The following is a 17,764-nucleotide window of genomic DNA, read 5'->3' on the forward strand; positions in this document are numbered from 1 at the left end:
AATTTCATTACCCTTTTATATAGATAGATAAGTCTGGAAGAGACTACAAGTACAATCCATTTTGCCATGCAGGAATATTTATTTATTTACAGTATTTATATTCCACCCTTCTCACCCCGAAGGGGACTCAGGGCGGATCACATTATATACATATAGGGCAAACATTCAATGCCCATAAACACATCAAACAGAGACAGACAGACGCAGAGGCAATTTAACCTTCTCCTGAGGGGATGTTCGATTCTGGCCAGAGGGGGGAGCAGCTGCTTCATCATCCACTCTGATGGCACTTCCTCATTCCAACGTTGTAAATTAGTTAAACTTGCCTCCCCACTTTTTTTATAAGTGATACTTTATTTCCTACTTGATAGATGCAACTATCTTTCGGGTTGCTAGGTCAGCAACGAGCAGGGGCTATTTTTTATTTTTAATTGACGGGTGCTCACCCCGCCATGGGCTGGCCTCAAACTCATGACCTCATGGTCAGAGTGATTTATTGTTGCAGGCTGCTCAACAGCTTGTGCCACACAATCAAAGCACTCCCAACAGATATCTATCTGTCCCCAGTCCCAGATTAACTGATGAGGCCATCAATTTTTCACACCAGAAGCTTAATACAGAACACTTTTATCCAATAAAGCAGGAAAAATTATTTTGAACTGAATGTTCTGGCTCCATGTTGACAACAATGTTAGTCAGCCACCAAAACAGCATTTTTAAGAGAGGGACATTAATTTTGGCTTTCAGTGTAAACACAAAGTAAAGATGATTCCACTCCACCAAAAAGAACATCTGTTAATTTTAAGAATTAGAAAATCTGAAAATGTCAAACTGTGTTCTTTTACTGAAAAGCTAATTAGTGTAGTGAAGAAACAGAAATCAGGCAGCACAGTGCAACATGAATCAGAATGGATCCTATTACCTGTATACTGTTCTCAGTAACACTGTAGAATGAATGCAGTTTGACACCATTTGAATTGCCATGTCTTAATGTTATGGAATTATAGGATTTCCATTTTGGTGAGGCACCAGCACTATTTAGCTGAGAAGGCTGAAGACCTTGTAAAACTGTAACTCCTATGATAGCACTTAGCCATGGCAGTAAAAGTGGTGTCAAACTGCATTCATTCTACAGTGTGCATGCATCAGTAGCCCTACTTGCTCAAGAGCTTTATCACTTTCCTCTAAGATTTTAGTTTGTTTGGCAATATGTTCAAGCTTGCCTAGGCTTGAAGCAAATCATATCATCTTCGGCAAATAAGCATTCTGTTATGATGGTAATTCCTTACCTGGTCAAATATACACAAGAGGTTATCCTTCCTTTCCTTCCAAAACCTGAGTTCAGTCTCAGGAACTGGATGAGAGTCTTGAGGAAGAGATTGAGCTGAATCTTTTTCCAAAATGTCTCGAATTTGATGTGACCACTTGATAACCATTGATTCTATTACATGCAGCACTGACCTTGCATGAGAATCCTGCCTGGAAGTTAGGAAGAAAAATGGCATGGTGACAAATCTTTCTATGTATGTACACTGAATTAAGCAATTAATATTGTTCCTATTTTATGATGTTGCACTAATCTAACAACTGGAAGCATTTGTTTCATCATATTTTATGTGACAACCCGTTCTATGCTGGAACTATAAAGTCTTCCAGATGTTGTGGGATTGGAATCACCAACAGCCAATACATCCAGTGGCGAAAGATTATGAGAGTTGGATTCCAGCAATAACTAGAGGACCGCATGTTCCCGATTCTTACTGTTTTTATTTCACTGAATAAGGAACGTATATATTTTATGCTCATTTCAAATATTTACTCAACTGATATTAATGTGGCATGATTTATTATGACATATGTAATGACATTTTACACATGAAGCTTAAAATGACTCTTGTTTCAATTGGATTTTGTATGAATATAAAATCTAGAAGGGCCAGAATATTAATGCATATTATAAGCAAGTTTCATGATTGTTTTTGCTGCCCAATGAATAATGATTGTTATCACTCACTAGAGGGAATCTCCCACAGGTATTATGTACAGGCAGTCCCTGAGTTACAAACATTTGACTTGCTAACTATTCATAGTTAAGAATGGGGCTGAGAAAACATGAAGTGAGAGAAATATACCCTCAGAAGGGAAATTCACTCCTGAAAGAGTTATCATGGGCAAAAGGTGTCTCCACTGAAGCTTTATCACCAATCTTGTTTCCACAACAAGCCAAATTTTTCAAAATCAATTGTCACAGGGATAGAAATGAGGGGAAATCTCCTGAACAGGGGCACAGCCAGCAAAAGAAACTTTACAGGGGTGTTAGCCCTTCCATATGCTATCCAAAACTTTTTTTTTTAAAAAATGGCTGGAGTTACACTTTAAAAATGTACTTATTCTGACTTACATATAAATTCAACTGAAGAACAAACCTACATAACCTATCTTGTTCTTAACTTGGGGACTGCCTGTATAAGGATTACATTTACACACATCCTTCTATTGTAAATGTCCAGTGGTAAAATATAGGCTAATATACTGCTATGCAAGTTTTTTAGCCTAAAACTAAATGAAATGATAAAAAGGATGGCAGGGTGAATGGAAAGGGAGAAACAGAAAGCAGGGAATGACTTAAGCACATCTTTTCTCAGTCATTTTTATTGAATGGGAATATACATGTTACATGTAGATCTCCTGCAATGGCTGGTGAATCCCATATCCATGGAGCTGTAATTCCATTGCAAGCTTTAAAGGGGCTACGTAAGCAGTGTTAAACTCTATTCCAAGTTAGGGTCAGCACCTTGGACAGCTCCCTTAAAGTGAGCCAAAACCTGGAATGGATTCATGTCCTATTGTCGACCACTGTGTAGATCTGCTTTTTACCTTTCTATTAAAAATCTACTGCTTCTGTCTAGGTTAACACTTTTTAAATGCCCTCTCAAGTTTTATTCAGTTTTTCCTAATATTTCCAGATCAACTAGACCAGAATTTTTTTTAATCCCTTTGTTCCGTAAAAGTGTAAAGGTTTCCCCTTGATATTAACTCTAGTCGTGTATGACTCTGGGGGTTGGTGCTCATCTCTATTTCTAAGCCGAACAGCCAGCATTGTTCATAGACTCCTCCAAGGTCATGTGGCTGGCATGACTGCATGGAGCGCCATTACCTTCCCATGGGAGTGGTACCTATTGATCTACTCACATTTGCATGTTTTTGAACTGCTAGGTTGGAGAAGCTGGAGCTAACAGTGGGAGCTCACCCTGCTCTACGGATTAGAACTGTCACCTTTTCAGACAGCAAGTTCAGCACTCTAGTGCTTTAGTGTGCTGTGCCACCAGGGGCTCTGTATCCACAGTTAAATCCATCCTTTTCACAGCCAAATCAATGGGGACTTATCTCTAGTCCCAAACAAATATGCTTCAGTTTAGCAAACCAAATTGTAAATCTTGGGTTTTGGTGTGTGGCTTTTGAACCATTAAATGTTCAGTTCTAAGTTTGTGTCTTAGACCTTTACAAAAAGGCTCACACTATTTAACAAACATACACCTCAAACATTTTCTTAATCTTATGTGTTATAAAATGAAATATGAAATGTAAATATAGATTTACTTTATTTTGTGAGAGACTAAAAGCTGTTAGAAGGCCAGGTATGCAGTAGAATTAGTGTCACTCTACCAATTTATTTATTTACAGCAACATTTATACCCCACCCTTCTCACCCGAGGGGACTCAGGACAGCTGGAAAGGAAGGTCTGCCAAAATACTATATTGCACTTTAATTGCCATGACAACATCTCGTGGAAACCTGGGGCTTGCTGTTTGGTATGGCACAAGTGTTCTCTGGATAAGAATACCTCCCCCCCCCCCCACAAACCATCAAATCCTATAACCCCATAGGATGGAACCACAACAATTAAGATTGAACCATGGTGCTATAACTGTGTAGTATGAAAGGGCCCCAGGAGTACACTTGATTAGCTCTAACTCTACATTTACTCATTTACTTTTAGGGTTGCATCACAATGTTTCCATTTTGAAGCAGCAAACATGAAGGATACCTCCTTTCTGGTGTACATCACACACAAACTCATACATCTTACTTTTTTTCAGTACACATCTCATGCAACTCAGTCTCTGTTGTAACTGTCGGGATGGGAAGGAGGGTTCTCCCTGTCATTATGCCACCTATGACATAGGTTTTGTTTCTCATTATTTGCACATGTCGCTCCATGTCTTGTGAAATAAACTGTGGCCAGGATCCATTATTTGTCTTACTGGAAAGAATGGGCAACACAACCTGGAAACAAAAATGAGGGGTAGGAATAGAGGTGGGAAAAGATACATATAAATCAGTAGAACCGAAAGGCTTCATAACATGTTCAGCTTCTCAGCAATATGTGCCAGGTTGTTCTTACTTCCTTAATTCCTTTTGCAGCCCTACCCACCTCATTCTTGAACAGCAATGTTCTTATTAACAATATAAATTATTTTCCCCAGTTCAGTGCTCTTAGCCTTACTACAAAAAGCTGGGAATTCAAAAAACCACATGAACTTGTATAGTGCAGATTTTACTGGAAGCAAGCAACCAACCAACCAATCAAGATAAGATTATTCTTATCTTCTTCAATGTAAATGTGCTTATGTATCCTTTTAATAATAGAGTAAAATAATACATGTAATAATAATAATAATAATAATAATAATAATAATAATAAATAATACAGGAAAATAATACATGTAGTAATAAATAGAGTAAAATAATAAATATAATAATAATAAGATCAGAGTGAGATAATAAATGTATTAATAATAAAAATAGAGTAAAATAAATGTAATAGTAGCAACAATAGAGAAAAATAATAAATGTAATAATACCAATAATAATAGAGAAAAATAATAAATGTAACATATATTTTTGAGTATAAGCTGACCCAAATATAAGCCAACCAGGACCCTCACCCTAGTATAAGCCAAGGGGGGCTTTTTCAGTCTTAAAAAAGGGCTGAAAAACTAGGCTTATACTCGAGTATATACAGTAACTATAACTTCCATTATACTTATCACTCACCAGACTGGACAGACTGAAGGGAAATGATGTTCAATAACATCTAAAAAGCAGATTTGAGCTGTAGTCTTAATCCAGTACTCCGTCTTCCACACCAGCTTTTTAGTGTAGGTTTCCAACTAACAAATAACTAAGGGTTTAACACAGGGGTCCTCAAAGTTTTTAAACAGAGGGCCTATTCATGGCCCCTTAGACTGTTGGTGATTTGGGGGGAAAAAACCCGAACGAATTTCTATGTACACTGCATGTATCTTATTTGTAGCGCCAAAAAAAAAAAAAAGAACAATACAAAATTTAAAATAAAGATTTTTTTTAACCAATATAAATTTACCTGTAGTTCAATGGCAAGTGTGGGCCTGCTTTTGGCTGATGAGATAGTCAAGTTAATTAAGATTGCCTTCAAGTCGTTTCTGACTTAGGGTGACCCTAAATCTAAAGTTTAGGGTGAGGGTTGGGTAAATGATGCTGGAGGGCCACATCCGGCCCACAGGCCTTAATTTGAGGTAAACACTTTGGAGAATATTCTAAGATTTCAGCATTTTTTACATGAATAATGACACAGCTTCAGTAATAAATACTCAAATATAAATATATAAATGTAACAAAAGGGTGTATCATCATTATTATAAACAAAACATTTTATAAACCATCCATTTTGAGATCTTTTTATTTTATTTGTTTCTTAATTCCAATGTAGCAAGGAGACTTTGGATTGTTCCTCAATGCCGAATTAACCAGGAGCATGTTCATCAATGCAGCAACTTTAAATTAAATATTTGACCAGGTGCTTCTGTTGTTCTGAAAGTCTTAGTCAATCTCTGTGCAATAAATTAGTCAAATAAGCAACAATAGTAGCACAATAAATATGATTTATAACTACTACATTCCCGAAGCTTGTTTGTTGCCGTACATCTCCCATAGTAATAAGTTAAATACAATCTTACTCCCCTTAGGGAATGCTAAACCAAACACATCTTTTACAAAAGATAAATATTCTAAACAATTGCGAGGTTTACATAGAAGATGAAATTGAGTTACCAATATAAATATTCAGCAGTGCACTCAAGGCCATGCAAAATGCAACAGTATTTGCAAAACTCTGTAATAGTTTTTGCTAGGATATTGACTGTAGAGCAACTCTGTTAGAAATGTGAGAGATTTAACTCTGGATTCTGCTGCAGTTATGATGAAGATGAGACCATTTTCTCACTGTCTTATTTGAATTGGGGGGAAAATGTTCCATTAGTGTGGATGGAAATTTTCCTTCCAATGCAATGGGAGATGGACAAAATCTCAACCTTACTTAAGAGTGACTTTCTATTCTGTAGAATGAATGCTGTTTGACAACACTTTAATTGCCATGGCTCAGTACTATGGAGTCCTGAAAGTTGTAGTTTGGTAAGACACCAGAATTCTTTGGCAAAGAAAGCTAAAGAGCTTGTAAAACTACTACTACTACCATGATTCCATAGAATTGAACTATGGCAGTTAAAGTGATGTCAGGCTGCATTCATTCTACAGAATAGATGCATCCTTGATGAAGGGGGGAGCTTTTCAGTCCTCCAAAGAGATAATTTATTTAGGGCAGAAGTTGGTAACAAGCAAGCACTTGAACTAATTTCTTCCAGTTCTCCAGACTCCATGCCAAAAGAGCCATAACACTTTCATTTTCAACCATCACTCCTTGCCATTTAACGCAGAAAGCTAGGGACTCTGCTGTTCTCCAAAATATATGCCTAACTCCTCCAATTAGTTACTTCATGAGAAGTAGAGAGCACTATTTTCCTGAGATATACACCTGAAAAAAGTTATGATGCCATTTCTGCTCCTGCTCCATCATATATTTCCACTTTCTGCAGTCTTTGAAATGTTTTCAGGGTAATTCCCTATCTCACTATAGTAATTGTTTCTACCAGTTTCATTCTTGCAAAAATATTGGAAAATATGTGCCCACAAATTAAGGATAAGGCCAGTTTAGAATTTCAGTTGCTTTTCCCTCATAAAGTCAATAAAGTTGAAATAGATAATTCCACTTTCCTTGCTTCTATAGGTAATGGTGATTTCTGTTCCTACTGCTTGCACTTGGTTCAAATATTTAACCACTGGTACATCTGCTGGTTCACTTTATAGGTTTTTAAGGTGGGCTTCACACAGACTCCCAAACTCATTAAACTCAAATGACACAAGAAATGATAGAAACCAAATTCAAATCAAAACCAGAAACGTACCTATTAGGATTTACAAACCCAATATTAAATAAAAACGATGATAGAATACTATTCCACATTAGCACTGTGACCAGACTGACCCTAGCAAGAAAAGAATCCCCAAAAGCTGAAGATTGACTAATCAAAATATTAGATATCATTCAAATGGACATTTTGACACAAAAAATAAGAGAAGGGAAAAATAAAACTGACTGGACAAAAGTTATAAATTTTTTGAGAAAAAGAAGAATGGATCTCACGATAGATCTGTCTTGTATATAGAAATGAATCAATGGAAAAGAGGCTAGAGAAATTGACAGAAAATCTAAAGGAAAACGAAAGAAGAGTCTTCAAAGCACAGATGGGAAGTCAAATAGAACTTTTTAATAAATATCTCTCTCTCTCTCTCTCTCTCTCTCTCTCTCTCTCTCTCTCTCTCTATCTATCTATCTATCTATCTTTTTCTGTCTCTTTTTTTTACTATCCTTTACTATCCTTTACTATCCAAGTGTTGTTCACCCACTTTCGCTGTATTTGCATTCACAAGAAACAATTTTTTTTTAAATGTTACTCAAACAAAATATCAAAGGTGATGCATGCGTGTTTCAGACTTTAGGCTGGATCTGATTTAGGTACACAGAAAAGGATAGGTAAAAATGACTTAACCACTAAAAATGATAACAGACTTGCTAAATGAAGAGGTGGTCAGCTATTCTGACTCACTCTGACTCTGGTTAAAGATAGAACATTACTGACATTAACATTGTTTTAGCTTATTCTTAATGCAAGTTACTGAAAAACAGACTTTGGTTAAAAGCCACTTATTTAAGGAGAACGTCTATGGTTTAAAACTCAGAGGCTGTATGAGAGAAACATATGAATCAAGAGTACCTCTTCTAAGGCAACCATTAGATGTTCAATGGGTGTTCCAGACAATTCTGCAAATTTTAGATTATCCTTGAAGTTATCCGTTTGAATGTTGCCAGTAGTCTTCATAAGACAAACTACTTTATGTTTCATATCACTGGATATCTAAATCAGAAAATAGAAAAGCTATTATTTACAGAATAATGAATTGTGAAACCATAAATGCATCCATAATTATAATTAAAACTAAGTCACAGCTTTCGATAGCAAGCCTACATAATCAGTTTCTTCCATAACATTGCAACTATACAGGAGTATCTTTCTGGATACTTATTCTTTCACTTTCCATCAATACAATCAAATGCAGTTTAAAATTATATTAATAAATCTTTTTAATGCAAACTTTTCAAATTTGGAATAAAGAGGCTTTATATCATTCTGTCTGACTCATATTTGTTAAACACTGAGACAGCCCTGGAAAGGTTAAGATTTCAGCAGCATTTCAGACTTGACTTGATGAGTTTGTGTGCCCCCTTACGTAAGTCATGTTACTGCTTTTAATTGAAATTAATACACCAGCATTTTAATATTAGTACAAAACTACCTATGACATAACAAAACTAGTGCCAAATTAAATTTGGGGGGTTTTTTTCGTGTCAGGAGCGACTTAAGAAACCAAGTCGCTTCTGGTGTTAGAGAATTGGCTGTCTGCTAGGACTTTGCCCAGGGGATGCCCGGATGTTTTGATGTTTTTATCATCCTTGTGGGAGGCTTCTCTCATGTCCCCGCATGGAGCTGGAGCTGATAGAGGGAGCTCATCCGTGCTCTCCCCGGGTGGGATTCGAACCTGGCAGCTTTCAGATCAGCAACCCAACCTTCAAGTCACAAGGCTTTTAATCCACTACGCCACCAGGGGCTCCATATTGACAATATGTAATGAAAGCCATATTACACTGTGGCAGACAACTCATTCACCTATATTTATTTGATAATGCTGTTATGCATGTAAAGTCAGTCAAGGACAAAAAAATTCTAAATAGGGATTTTCCTTAGTAAATTTCACTTGGAAGTGTCTTTGATCATCAACTTTCTCTTTCATTGAGCAGCAGAAAATGGGCAAACTGTTTGCCTCGGGCCGCATTGCCGGGCCAGGAAGGCAGGAGGGGGCATTTGCACACTGGACGTGGTGGGTCTGCAAGAGGTAGGGCCCAGGAGAGGGTTGGGCCAGGAGGAGGCAGGGCAAGGTCATCCTCAGGTTGTCCTCCCAGCATAAGAAAGGGGCCATTTGCCCCATCCTTATGCCGGGAGGAAGGCGGGACACACGGCAACTGCCCCGATCCTCCTCCCCCGATTCTCGGGCTGTCCTCTTGGCATTATGCCAGGAGGAGGGTGAATCAGGCGGTGACTGCCAGTGCTTCAGAGGACTCTCAGCCGCCACATGCCTTCCTTGAAAAGCCTTCCAGAAAAATGATGGGGCTGCTTGCGCCGTCCTTATGCCAGGAGGAGGACAAGACATGTGGTGGCTGAGAGCACCCCAGAGGGATCTTAGATGCTGCGTGCCTTCCTCCCCAAAAATTTTGGCATAAGAATGCAGCGAGTCACCATGTCCTTATGCCAAGAGGAAAGGGAAAATGAGGAGGGCCTGAGGTAAATGCCCAGGGGGGTGCATCTGGCCCCTGTGCCTTAGTTTGCCCGTGCCTGGTCTTGACTAATGTAGACCAATTCAATCTCCTTAGATTTATCAAGAAGCTGACTCACCATGCCAGAGTTGAATTAATGGATCTGTTCCAGTTGGGAGTAACCAACAGGCTGCCAGTCAGAATCTCTATGACATTTGGACTCTTATATCACAAGATAAGTTAGCAATCTCACTGGCCACAAATGCAAAGCCAAGTTGATCTGGCACACCACCACCAAGGGAACAGCTTGTAATAAACCACAGCTTCTTATGTAAACAACCTTTTGAAAGCAGTCAAATTACCCTGCAGTGCCAGTAATATGAATCTTTCTAAAATCCACTTTTGGAGCAAAATAATTTTAATATAAAGCATAAAACAGATTAGCATTTTTACTGCACCACAGATGTGCCTTATGTAAGGAAAATTCTCCAGCTGACAGATGGAATGTGTGCCTACCTGACTTGCATTTGTGACAGTGATAAATTCAGATGACAGTACTGTATCTGTTTTAGATTTGTTGCCTGTCACTGGGCTGAGGCTTTGTGTGGATTAAAAGAGAAAAAAAAAACCACAATAAAAATTAAAAATAAGGTAAAATATAGTGGACTCTCAGTTAACCAGAATTCAAGCAGCCAGAACTCTCAAGCAACTGGCAAAAATGAAAAATAAATTAAAAACTGTTCTTATGATACAGTAAAACAGTAAAACTGTGTTACATTAACTTAAGTTTGTCTTTATTTGCTTTTGATTGCTGTATTTCAATATGAATGTCAAATTGATACAGAATTTATGGTATGGTATGGGGTATGGTATTAATGAGGTGTATTTTAATAGCAACTAGAAACTACATTTATCTGCCATCTATCAATCTTCATGGATACTGGTACCTGAGAGTCTATTGTATTTAAAATATCACTATGACCAGATAAATATACCCAATCAAAATTGGCACAAGGATCTGACAGCATTTTCATATCCCATATGGAAAGAGTGCCATCATTTGAGAACTTTATTTCATTCAAAAAGTATGTATATAAAATATATGAGAAACACAAATAAATGTCATGCTTAGACTTAGATTCTTTATCCAATATGTGCAAATACAGCTGTTTCAAAGTTCAAAAAAAATCTGAAATCCCTAACACTTCTAGTTCTAAGCATTTTGGATAAGAGATATACAACCTGTATCTGATTTGACTCGTGGCTCAAGGAGTAACTCTAGGGATTGTTGGAAATAAAACAAAATCAATAACTGGAGAAATAAGGAAAGTAATAAAGAACTTTTTCAGTGGCAAGTCACTTAAAGGAGCCATTCATTTACTTCCTTATTCATGTTGGTGTATGCATAAAACTGGAAAAAAGCTGACAGGCACAACAACCCATTTTTGTGACTGAGGCAAGTGACACTGAAAAATGCTCATAGTCACCAAAATTGTGGAAGAGGAAGTGGCCATTATAGTCCATTTTGCAGCAAAGAGATGCCAAATGACTAATGTGCATGCGTGGCCAGTTACTTAGACTTTATGGCAATATTAAGTAGACATCAGCGTAGGAAAACACATACACATGTAGGAGATGTCCATAGAAAGCCACACAATGTAGAAAATATGATTGATACTGCCACCATTTGATAAGACTTCACTGTAGTGTGCTCCAAAGAAATCTCAGTTTTGAGAAGCCATGTTATTCCAAAGGCTGTTGCAAGCCTTCAAGTGATTTCCAACTAAGACCCCAACTATCATGGAGTCTTCTTGGGAAGACTTGTTCAAAGGTTTACTTTTACCATCCTCTGAGACTGTGTGACTTGCTCAAAACTATCCAATGGGTTTCCATGGCCAAACTAGGATTCGAAACTCTCAAGGTACATCTGCATTGCAGAATGAACACAAATTGATACCACTTTAATTATCATAGCTCAATGCTATCTAATCCTAGGATTTGTAGTTTGCCGAGTCACCAGCACTCTTTGCCAGAGAAGACTCAAGATATTGTAATAAAGTAGAGTCTCACTTATCCAACATAAACGGGCCGGCAGAACGTTGGATAAGTAGTTCAAAACGCAGTAATGCTATGTAGTAATTACTGTATTTACGAATTTAGCACCAAAATATCACGATGTATTGAAAACATTGACTACAAAAATGCATTGGATAATCCAGAATGTTGGATAAGCGAATGTTGGATAAGTGAGATTCTACTGTACTACCATTCCCATAATTCCATAGTATTGAGGCATGGCAGTTAAAATGATATTGATCTGCATTAATTATACAGTGTAGACCAGGCATGGGCAAACTTTGGCCCTCCAGGTATTTTGGACTGCAACTTCCACCAGCTATTAGGAATTGTGGGAGCTGTAGTCCAAAACACCTGGAGGGCTTAAGTTTGCTCATGCCTGGTGTAGATGCACCCACAGGCCTACTTGCCTCAAGGTAATAATTTCCAAGCTCCAAGCAAATAGTATTATCTTTGGAAAATACGTATGCCGTTACAAAGGTACAGTAGAGTCTCGCTTATCCAACATTCGCTCTGAAGATGCATTTACATTGGCAAATGAACACAGTTTGGCACCACTTTAACTGCCATGGCTCCATGCTATGGAATCCTGGGATTTGCAGTTTGGTCAGGCACCAGCACTCTTGTAAAACCAAACTCCCATGATTCCATAACCCTGGGCCAGGACAATTAAAGAACTCCTGTAATGTGGATACACCTATTGTCGAGGGCTGAAACCACCATACCACACTAACTCTCAATGTCATAAACATCAGCACTTACCTTTGGTGTGTGCGTATGATGTGTGTCATGAGACACTCTGCATCTCAATCAAGAGATGAAAGCAAGATATAATAATAATAATAATAATAATAATAATAATAATAATAATAATAATAGTGTGTTCTATGGTCTTGCCGTGTTATGGCAACATTTTTCCTGACATTTCACCTGCATCTGTGGATGGCATCATATGGTGTGTGAGTATGATGTGTGTCATGAGACATTCTGCATCTCAATCAAGCAATGAAAGCAGGATATAAATATAATGATGATGATGATGATGATGATAGTGTGTTGTGTGATTTTGCTGTGTTTTAGCAACATTTTCTCCTGACGTTTCACCCACATCTGTGGTTGGCATCATGTGGGGTGTGAGTATGATGTATGTCATGAGACACTGCATCTCAATCAAGAGATGAAAGCAGGATATAAATATAATAATAATAATAATAATAATAATAACAACAACAATAATAGTGTGTTGTGTGGTTCTAGCAACATTTTCTCTTGACATTTCACCTGCATCTGTGGCTGGCATTGTCAGATGTAACACAATTTTTGTTCCTGGGTTATAAATGTCATTTCCTAATTGGTTCAAGCATAAAAACATCCCGCAGCACATTTTGCTATAGCTTTTCAATGAATATCTCACAGAGTCTCCACCAATGCAGCATGTAGTAGTTTCTGGAGTATGAGAACTACTTTTAAAGTAAGGACTGCACACTTAAACAGGAAATAAACAGGGGTAAATTGTAGGGCTGATACGGAAACATAATGTATATATTCAATCTTATCATATTTATTTACTGTATTGTTGTAACTGTTTTATTCAACTTATTATATTGTATGGAAGCATGTTTTATCAAGCCTTTTTGATACTGTGATATGGCCTAAGGTCTAATCAATACAGTAGCGTCTCACATTTGCTTATCCAACGTTCTGGATTATCCAACGCAGTTTGCCTTTTAGTAGTCAAGATTTTTGTAGTTAATGTTCTCAATACATTGTGATGTTTTGGTGCTAAATTCTTAAATGCAGTAATTACTACATAACGTTACCGTGTATTGAACTGCTTTTTCTGTTGATTTGTTGTAAAATATGATGTTATGGTGCTTAATTTATAAAATCATAATGTTATTTGGTGTTTAATAGGCTTTTCCTTAATGCCTCCTTATTATCCAACATTTTTGCTTGTCCAGCGTTCTGCCGGCCCGTTTATGTTGAATAAGTGAGACTCTACTGTACTTTCAAAGTAGGAACAGAAACTTTTTTCAAATTTGTTGTTGAAGGCTTTCATGGCCGGGATCACTGGGTTGTTGTGTTTTCCGGGCTGTATGACCATGTTCCAGAAGCATTCTCTCCTGACGTTTTGCCCACATCTATGGCAGGCATCCTCAGAGGTTGTGAGGTATGGAGAAACTAAGCAAGGAAGGTTTATATAAAAGGTAAAGGTTTCCCCTGATGTTAAGTCCAGTCATGTCTGACTCTGGGGGTTGGTGCTCATCTCCATTTCTAAGCCGAAGAGCCGGCGTTGTCCGTAGACACCTCCAAGGTCATGTGGCTGGCATGACTGCATGGAGTGCCGTTACCTTCCCACCGGAGCGGTACCCATTGATCTACTCACACTGCCATGTTTTCGAACTGCTAGTTTGGCAGAAGCTGGAGCTAACAACGGGCGCTCACTCCGCTCCCGAGATTTGAACCTGGGACCTCTCGTTCTGTAAGTTCAGTAGCTCAGTGCTTTAGGTTTATCTGTGAAAAGTCCAGGGTGAGAGAAGAACTCTTGTCACTTGGAAGCTAGTGTGAATGTTGTAGTTAATCACCCTAATTAGCATTGAATAGCTTCATCTCCTGGCTTCTTCCTGCCTGGGGCATCCTTTGTTCAGAGTCTTTAGCTGCCCCTGGTTGATTCATGTCTAGAACTCCTCTGTTTTCAGAGTGTGGCTTCTTATTTACTGTTCTGATTTTTGAGTTTTTTAATACAGTAGAGTCTCACTTATCCAACATTCGCTTATCCAATGTTCTGGATTATCCAACGCATTTTTGTAGTCAATGTTTTCAATACATCGTGATATTTTAGTGGTAAATTCGTAAATACAGTAATTACTACATAGCATTACTGCCTATTGAACTACTTTTTCTGTCAAATTTGTTGTATAACATGATGTTTTGGTGCTTAATTTGTAAAATCATAACCTAATTTGATGTTTAATAGACTTTTCCTTGATCCATCCTTATGATCCAACATATTTGCTTATCCAACGTTCTGCTGGCCCGTTTATGTTGGATAAGTGAGACTCTACTGTACTGGTAGCCAGATTTTGTTCATTTTCATGGTTCCCTCCTTTCTGTTGAAGTTGTCCACATGCTTGTGGAGAGAATACTTCTGGTACATGGCCATTTTTTCAAATGGTCACATCGTGTAATCATGATGCGATGGAATCCTGGAATGTGTAGCTTGGGGAAGCACTAGCTTTCTCGCAGAGAAAGCCCAACACCTTGTAAAACTACAACTCCCACAATTCCATAGTGGAGTCGAGCTGCATTAATTCTGCAGGGTGGCAAATGAGAAACAAACCCGCCCAAAAAGTCACACAAACAACCCTGGTGCTTTACCTGCGTGGCGGCTTCCAGTTTCCCAGCCAAAGGGAGGGAGAAAGCCAAGGTGGCGGGGCAAGGGCTCTCCAAGAAGCCGCGCAGGAGTTCCTCGCGGCCCTCCTCGTCCAGGAAGGCGCCCCACTTGTCCGCCTTGAGCCTCAGCAGCTGCTCCAAGCGGCGCCCCACGAACTGGACCCGCGCGTCCTCGGCGAAGCTCTCCTCCTGCTCGGCCTCCTCCTCGTCCTCCTCCATCGCCAGCCTGCAGAACTCAAACTTAGTAAGTATCGAAGCTTTCCTAGGCTTGTCTTCGGTGGGACGAAGCCGACTTGCCCCTTTGTGTTCTCCCACCTGAGCAGCCCCGCTCGCCAGGGCGCAAGGCTCCAATGGCTAGCTTGGCGGCGGCAGCGTCCTTCGGTTGCCCAGGGGAACAGCCCCAGTCGCCGCCGGGCCACCTCTCCAAGGAGACAAATCACGGCTTGAGCCAATGAGCAAGGGCCCTGAGTCTGATGAAGGAGGGAGGAACTCCCCCCCCCCCCTTCCCCAGCCTCAGAAAAGGAGGCAGACCCACTTTCAAGAGCCAGGACAGAGCCCTGCAGACATTCTTTCTCAATCTAAAGAGAGCTTGTTGACAATGCTGTGGAATGAATGCAGTTTGCTATCACTTTCACTGCTATGGAATCATAGGAGTTGTGTTGTCGTAGGCTTTCATAGGAGTTGTTTTACCATGTCTTTAGCTTCCTCTGCCAAAGAAGGCTGGTGTTTCCCCAAACTACAAAGCCCAGGATTCCATAGCATTGATTTGATTGTGTAGATCAGGCATAGGCAAACTTGGGGCCTCCAGGTGTTTTGGACTTCAACTCCCACAATTCCTAACAGCCGGTAGGCTGTTAGGAATTGTGGGAGTTGAAGTCCAAAACACCTGGAGGCCCCAAGTTTGCCCATTGTATGCTTAGAATCATAGAATAGTAGAGTTGGAAGAGACCTCACGGGCCATCCAGTCCAACATCCTGCAAGAAGCAGGAAAATCTCATTCAAAGCACCCCCGACAGATGGCCATCCAGCCTCTGCTTAAAAGCCTCCAAAGAAGGAGCCTCCACCACAGTCCGGGGCAGAGAGTTCCACTGCTGAACAGCCCTCACAGTGAGGAAGTTCTTCCTGATGTTCAGGTGGAATCTCCTTTCCTGTAGTTTGAAGCCATTGTTCCGTGTCCTAGTCTGCAGGGCAGCAGAAAAGAAGCTTGCTCCCTCCTCCCTATGACTCCCCTTCACATATTTGTATATGGCTATCATGTGTCCTCTCAGCCTTCTCTTCTGCAGGCTAAACATACCCAGCTCTTTAAGCTGCTCCTCATAGGGCTTGTTCTCCAGACCCTTAATCATTTTAGTCGCCCTCCTCTGGACGCTTTCCAGCTTGTCAACATCTCCCTTCAGTTTTGGTGCCCAGAATTGGACACAGTATTCCAGGTGTGGTCTGACCAAGGCAGAATAGAGGGGGAGCATGACTTCCCTGGATCTAGACGCTATACCCCTATTTATGCAGGCCAGAATCCTGTTGGCTTTTTTCGCCGCCGCATCACATTGTAGGCTCATGTTTAACTTGTTGTCCACAAGGACTCCAAGATCTTTTTCACACGTACTGCTGTCGAGCCAGGCGTTCCCCATTCTGTATCTTTGGAATCCATTTTTTCTGCGGGAAGTAAAGTATCTTGCATTTGTCCCTGTTGAACTTCATTTTGTTAGTTTCGGCCCATCTCTGTAATCTGTTAAGATCATTTTGAATTCTGCTCCTGTCTTCTGCAGTGTTAGCTTTCCCTCCCAATTTGGTGTCATCTGCAAACTTGATGATCGTGCCTTCTAACCCTTTGTCTAAGTCGTTAATAAAGATGTTGAACAGAACCGGTTCCCAGGACGGAACCCTGCGGCACTCCACTTGTGACTTCTTTCCAAGATGAAGATGGCGCATTGGTGAGCACTCTTTGGGTTCGTTCGCTTAACCAATTACAGATCCACCTAACTGTAGTTTTGCCTAGCCCACATTTGACTAACTTGTTTTCCAGAAGGTCATGGAGCAAACAAGTTAGTCACATGTGGGCTAGACAAAACTACAGTTAGGTGGATCTGTAATTGGTTAAGCGAACGAACCCAAAGAGTGCTCACCAATGCGCCATCTTCATCTTGGAAAGAAGTCACAAGTGGAGTGCCGCAGGGTTCCGTCCTGGGAACCCTGGGAACAGCTGGTAGGCTGTTAGGAATTGTGGGAGTTGAAGTCCAAAACACCTGGAGGGCCCAAGTTTGCCCATGCCTGGTGTATATGCATACTTGGACTGGCTTTACAGGCAGTTCCCAAGTTATGTAGGAACAAGACAGGTTCTCTGTGTTGTCGAAGGCTTTCATGGCCGGAATCACTGGGTTGCTGTGAAGTTTTCCAGGCTGTATGGCCATGTTCCAGAAGCATTCTCTCCTGATGTTTCACCCACATCTATGACAGGCATTCTCAGAGGTTGTGAGTTCTGTTGGAAACTAGGCAAGTGGGGTTTATATATCTGTGGAAAGTCCACTAGCAGCTTTATTATGCAAAAG

General features: G+C 39.8%; 1 protein-coding gene across 1 annotated transcript in view; it reads right to left on the reverse strand.

The window, feature by feature from the left end:
- Nucleotides 1-15,630, reverse strand: part of dnah11 (dynein axonemal heavy chain 11) — a 195,066-nt gene extending 179,436 nt beyond the window's left edge. Inside the window, exons 1-4 of the mRNA XM_062958230.1 lie at nt 15,204-15,630; nt 8,155-8,295; nt 4,092-4,288; nt 1,290-1,479 (exon numbers count right to left, since the gene is read on the reverse strand). Coding sequence (XP_062814300.1) covers nt 1,290-1,479; nt 4,092-4,288; nt 8,155-8,295; nt 15,204-15,437 — 762 coding nt within the window. The 5' untranslated portion in view covers nt 15,438-15,630. The remainder of the gene's footprint in view (nt 1-1,289; nt 1,480-4,091; nt 4,289-8,154; nt 8,296-15,203) is intronic.
- Nucleotides 15,631-17,764: the final 2,134 nt, after the last annotated feature.

Source organism: Anolis carolinensis, chromosome 6 (genome assembly GCF_035594765.1).
Source record: "Anolis carolinensis isolate JA03-04 chromosome 6, rAnoCar3.1.pri, whole genome shotgun sequence".
NCBI lineage: Eukaryota > Metazoa > Chordata > Lepidosauria > Squamata > Dactyloidae > Anolis > Anolis carolinensis.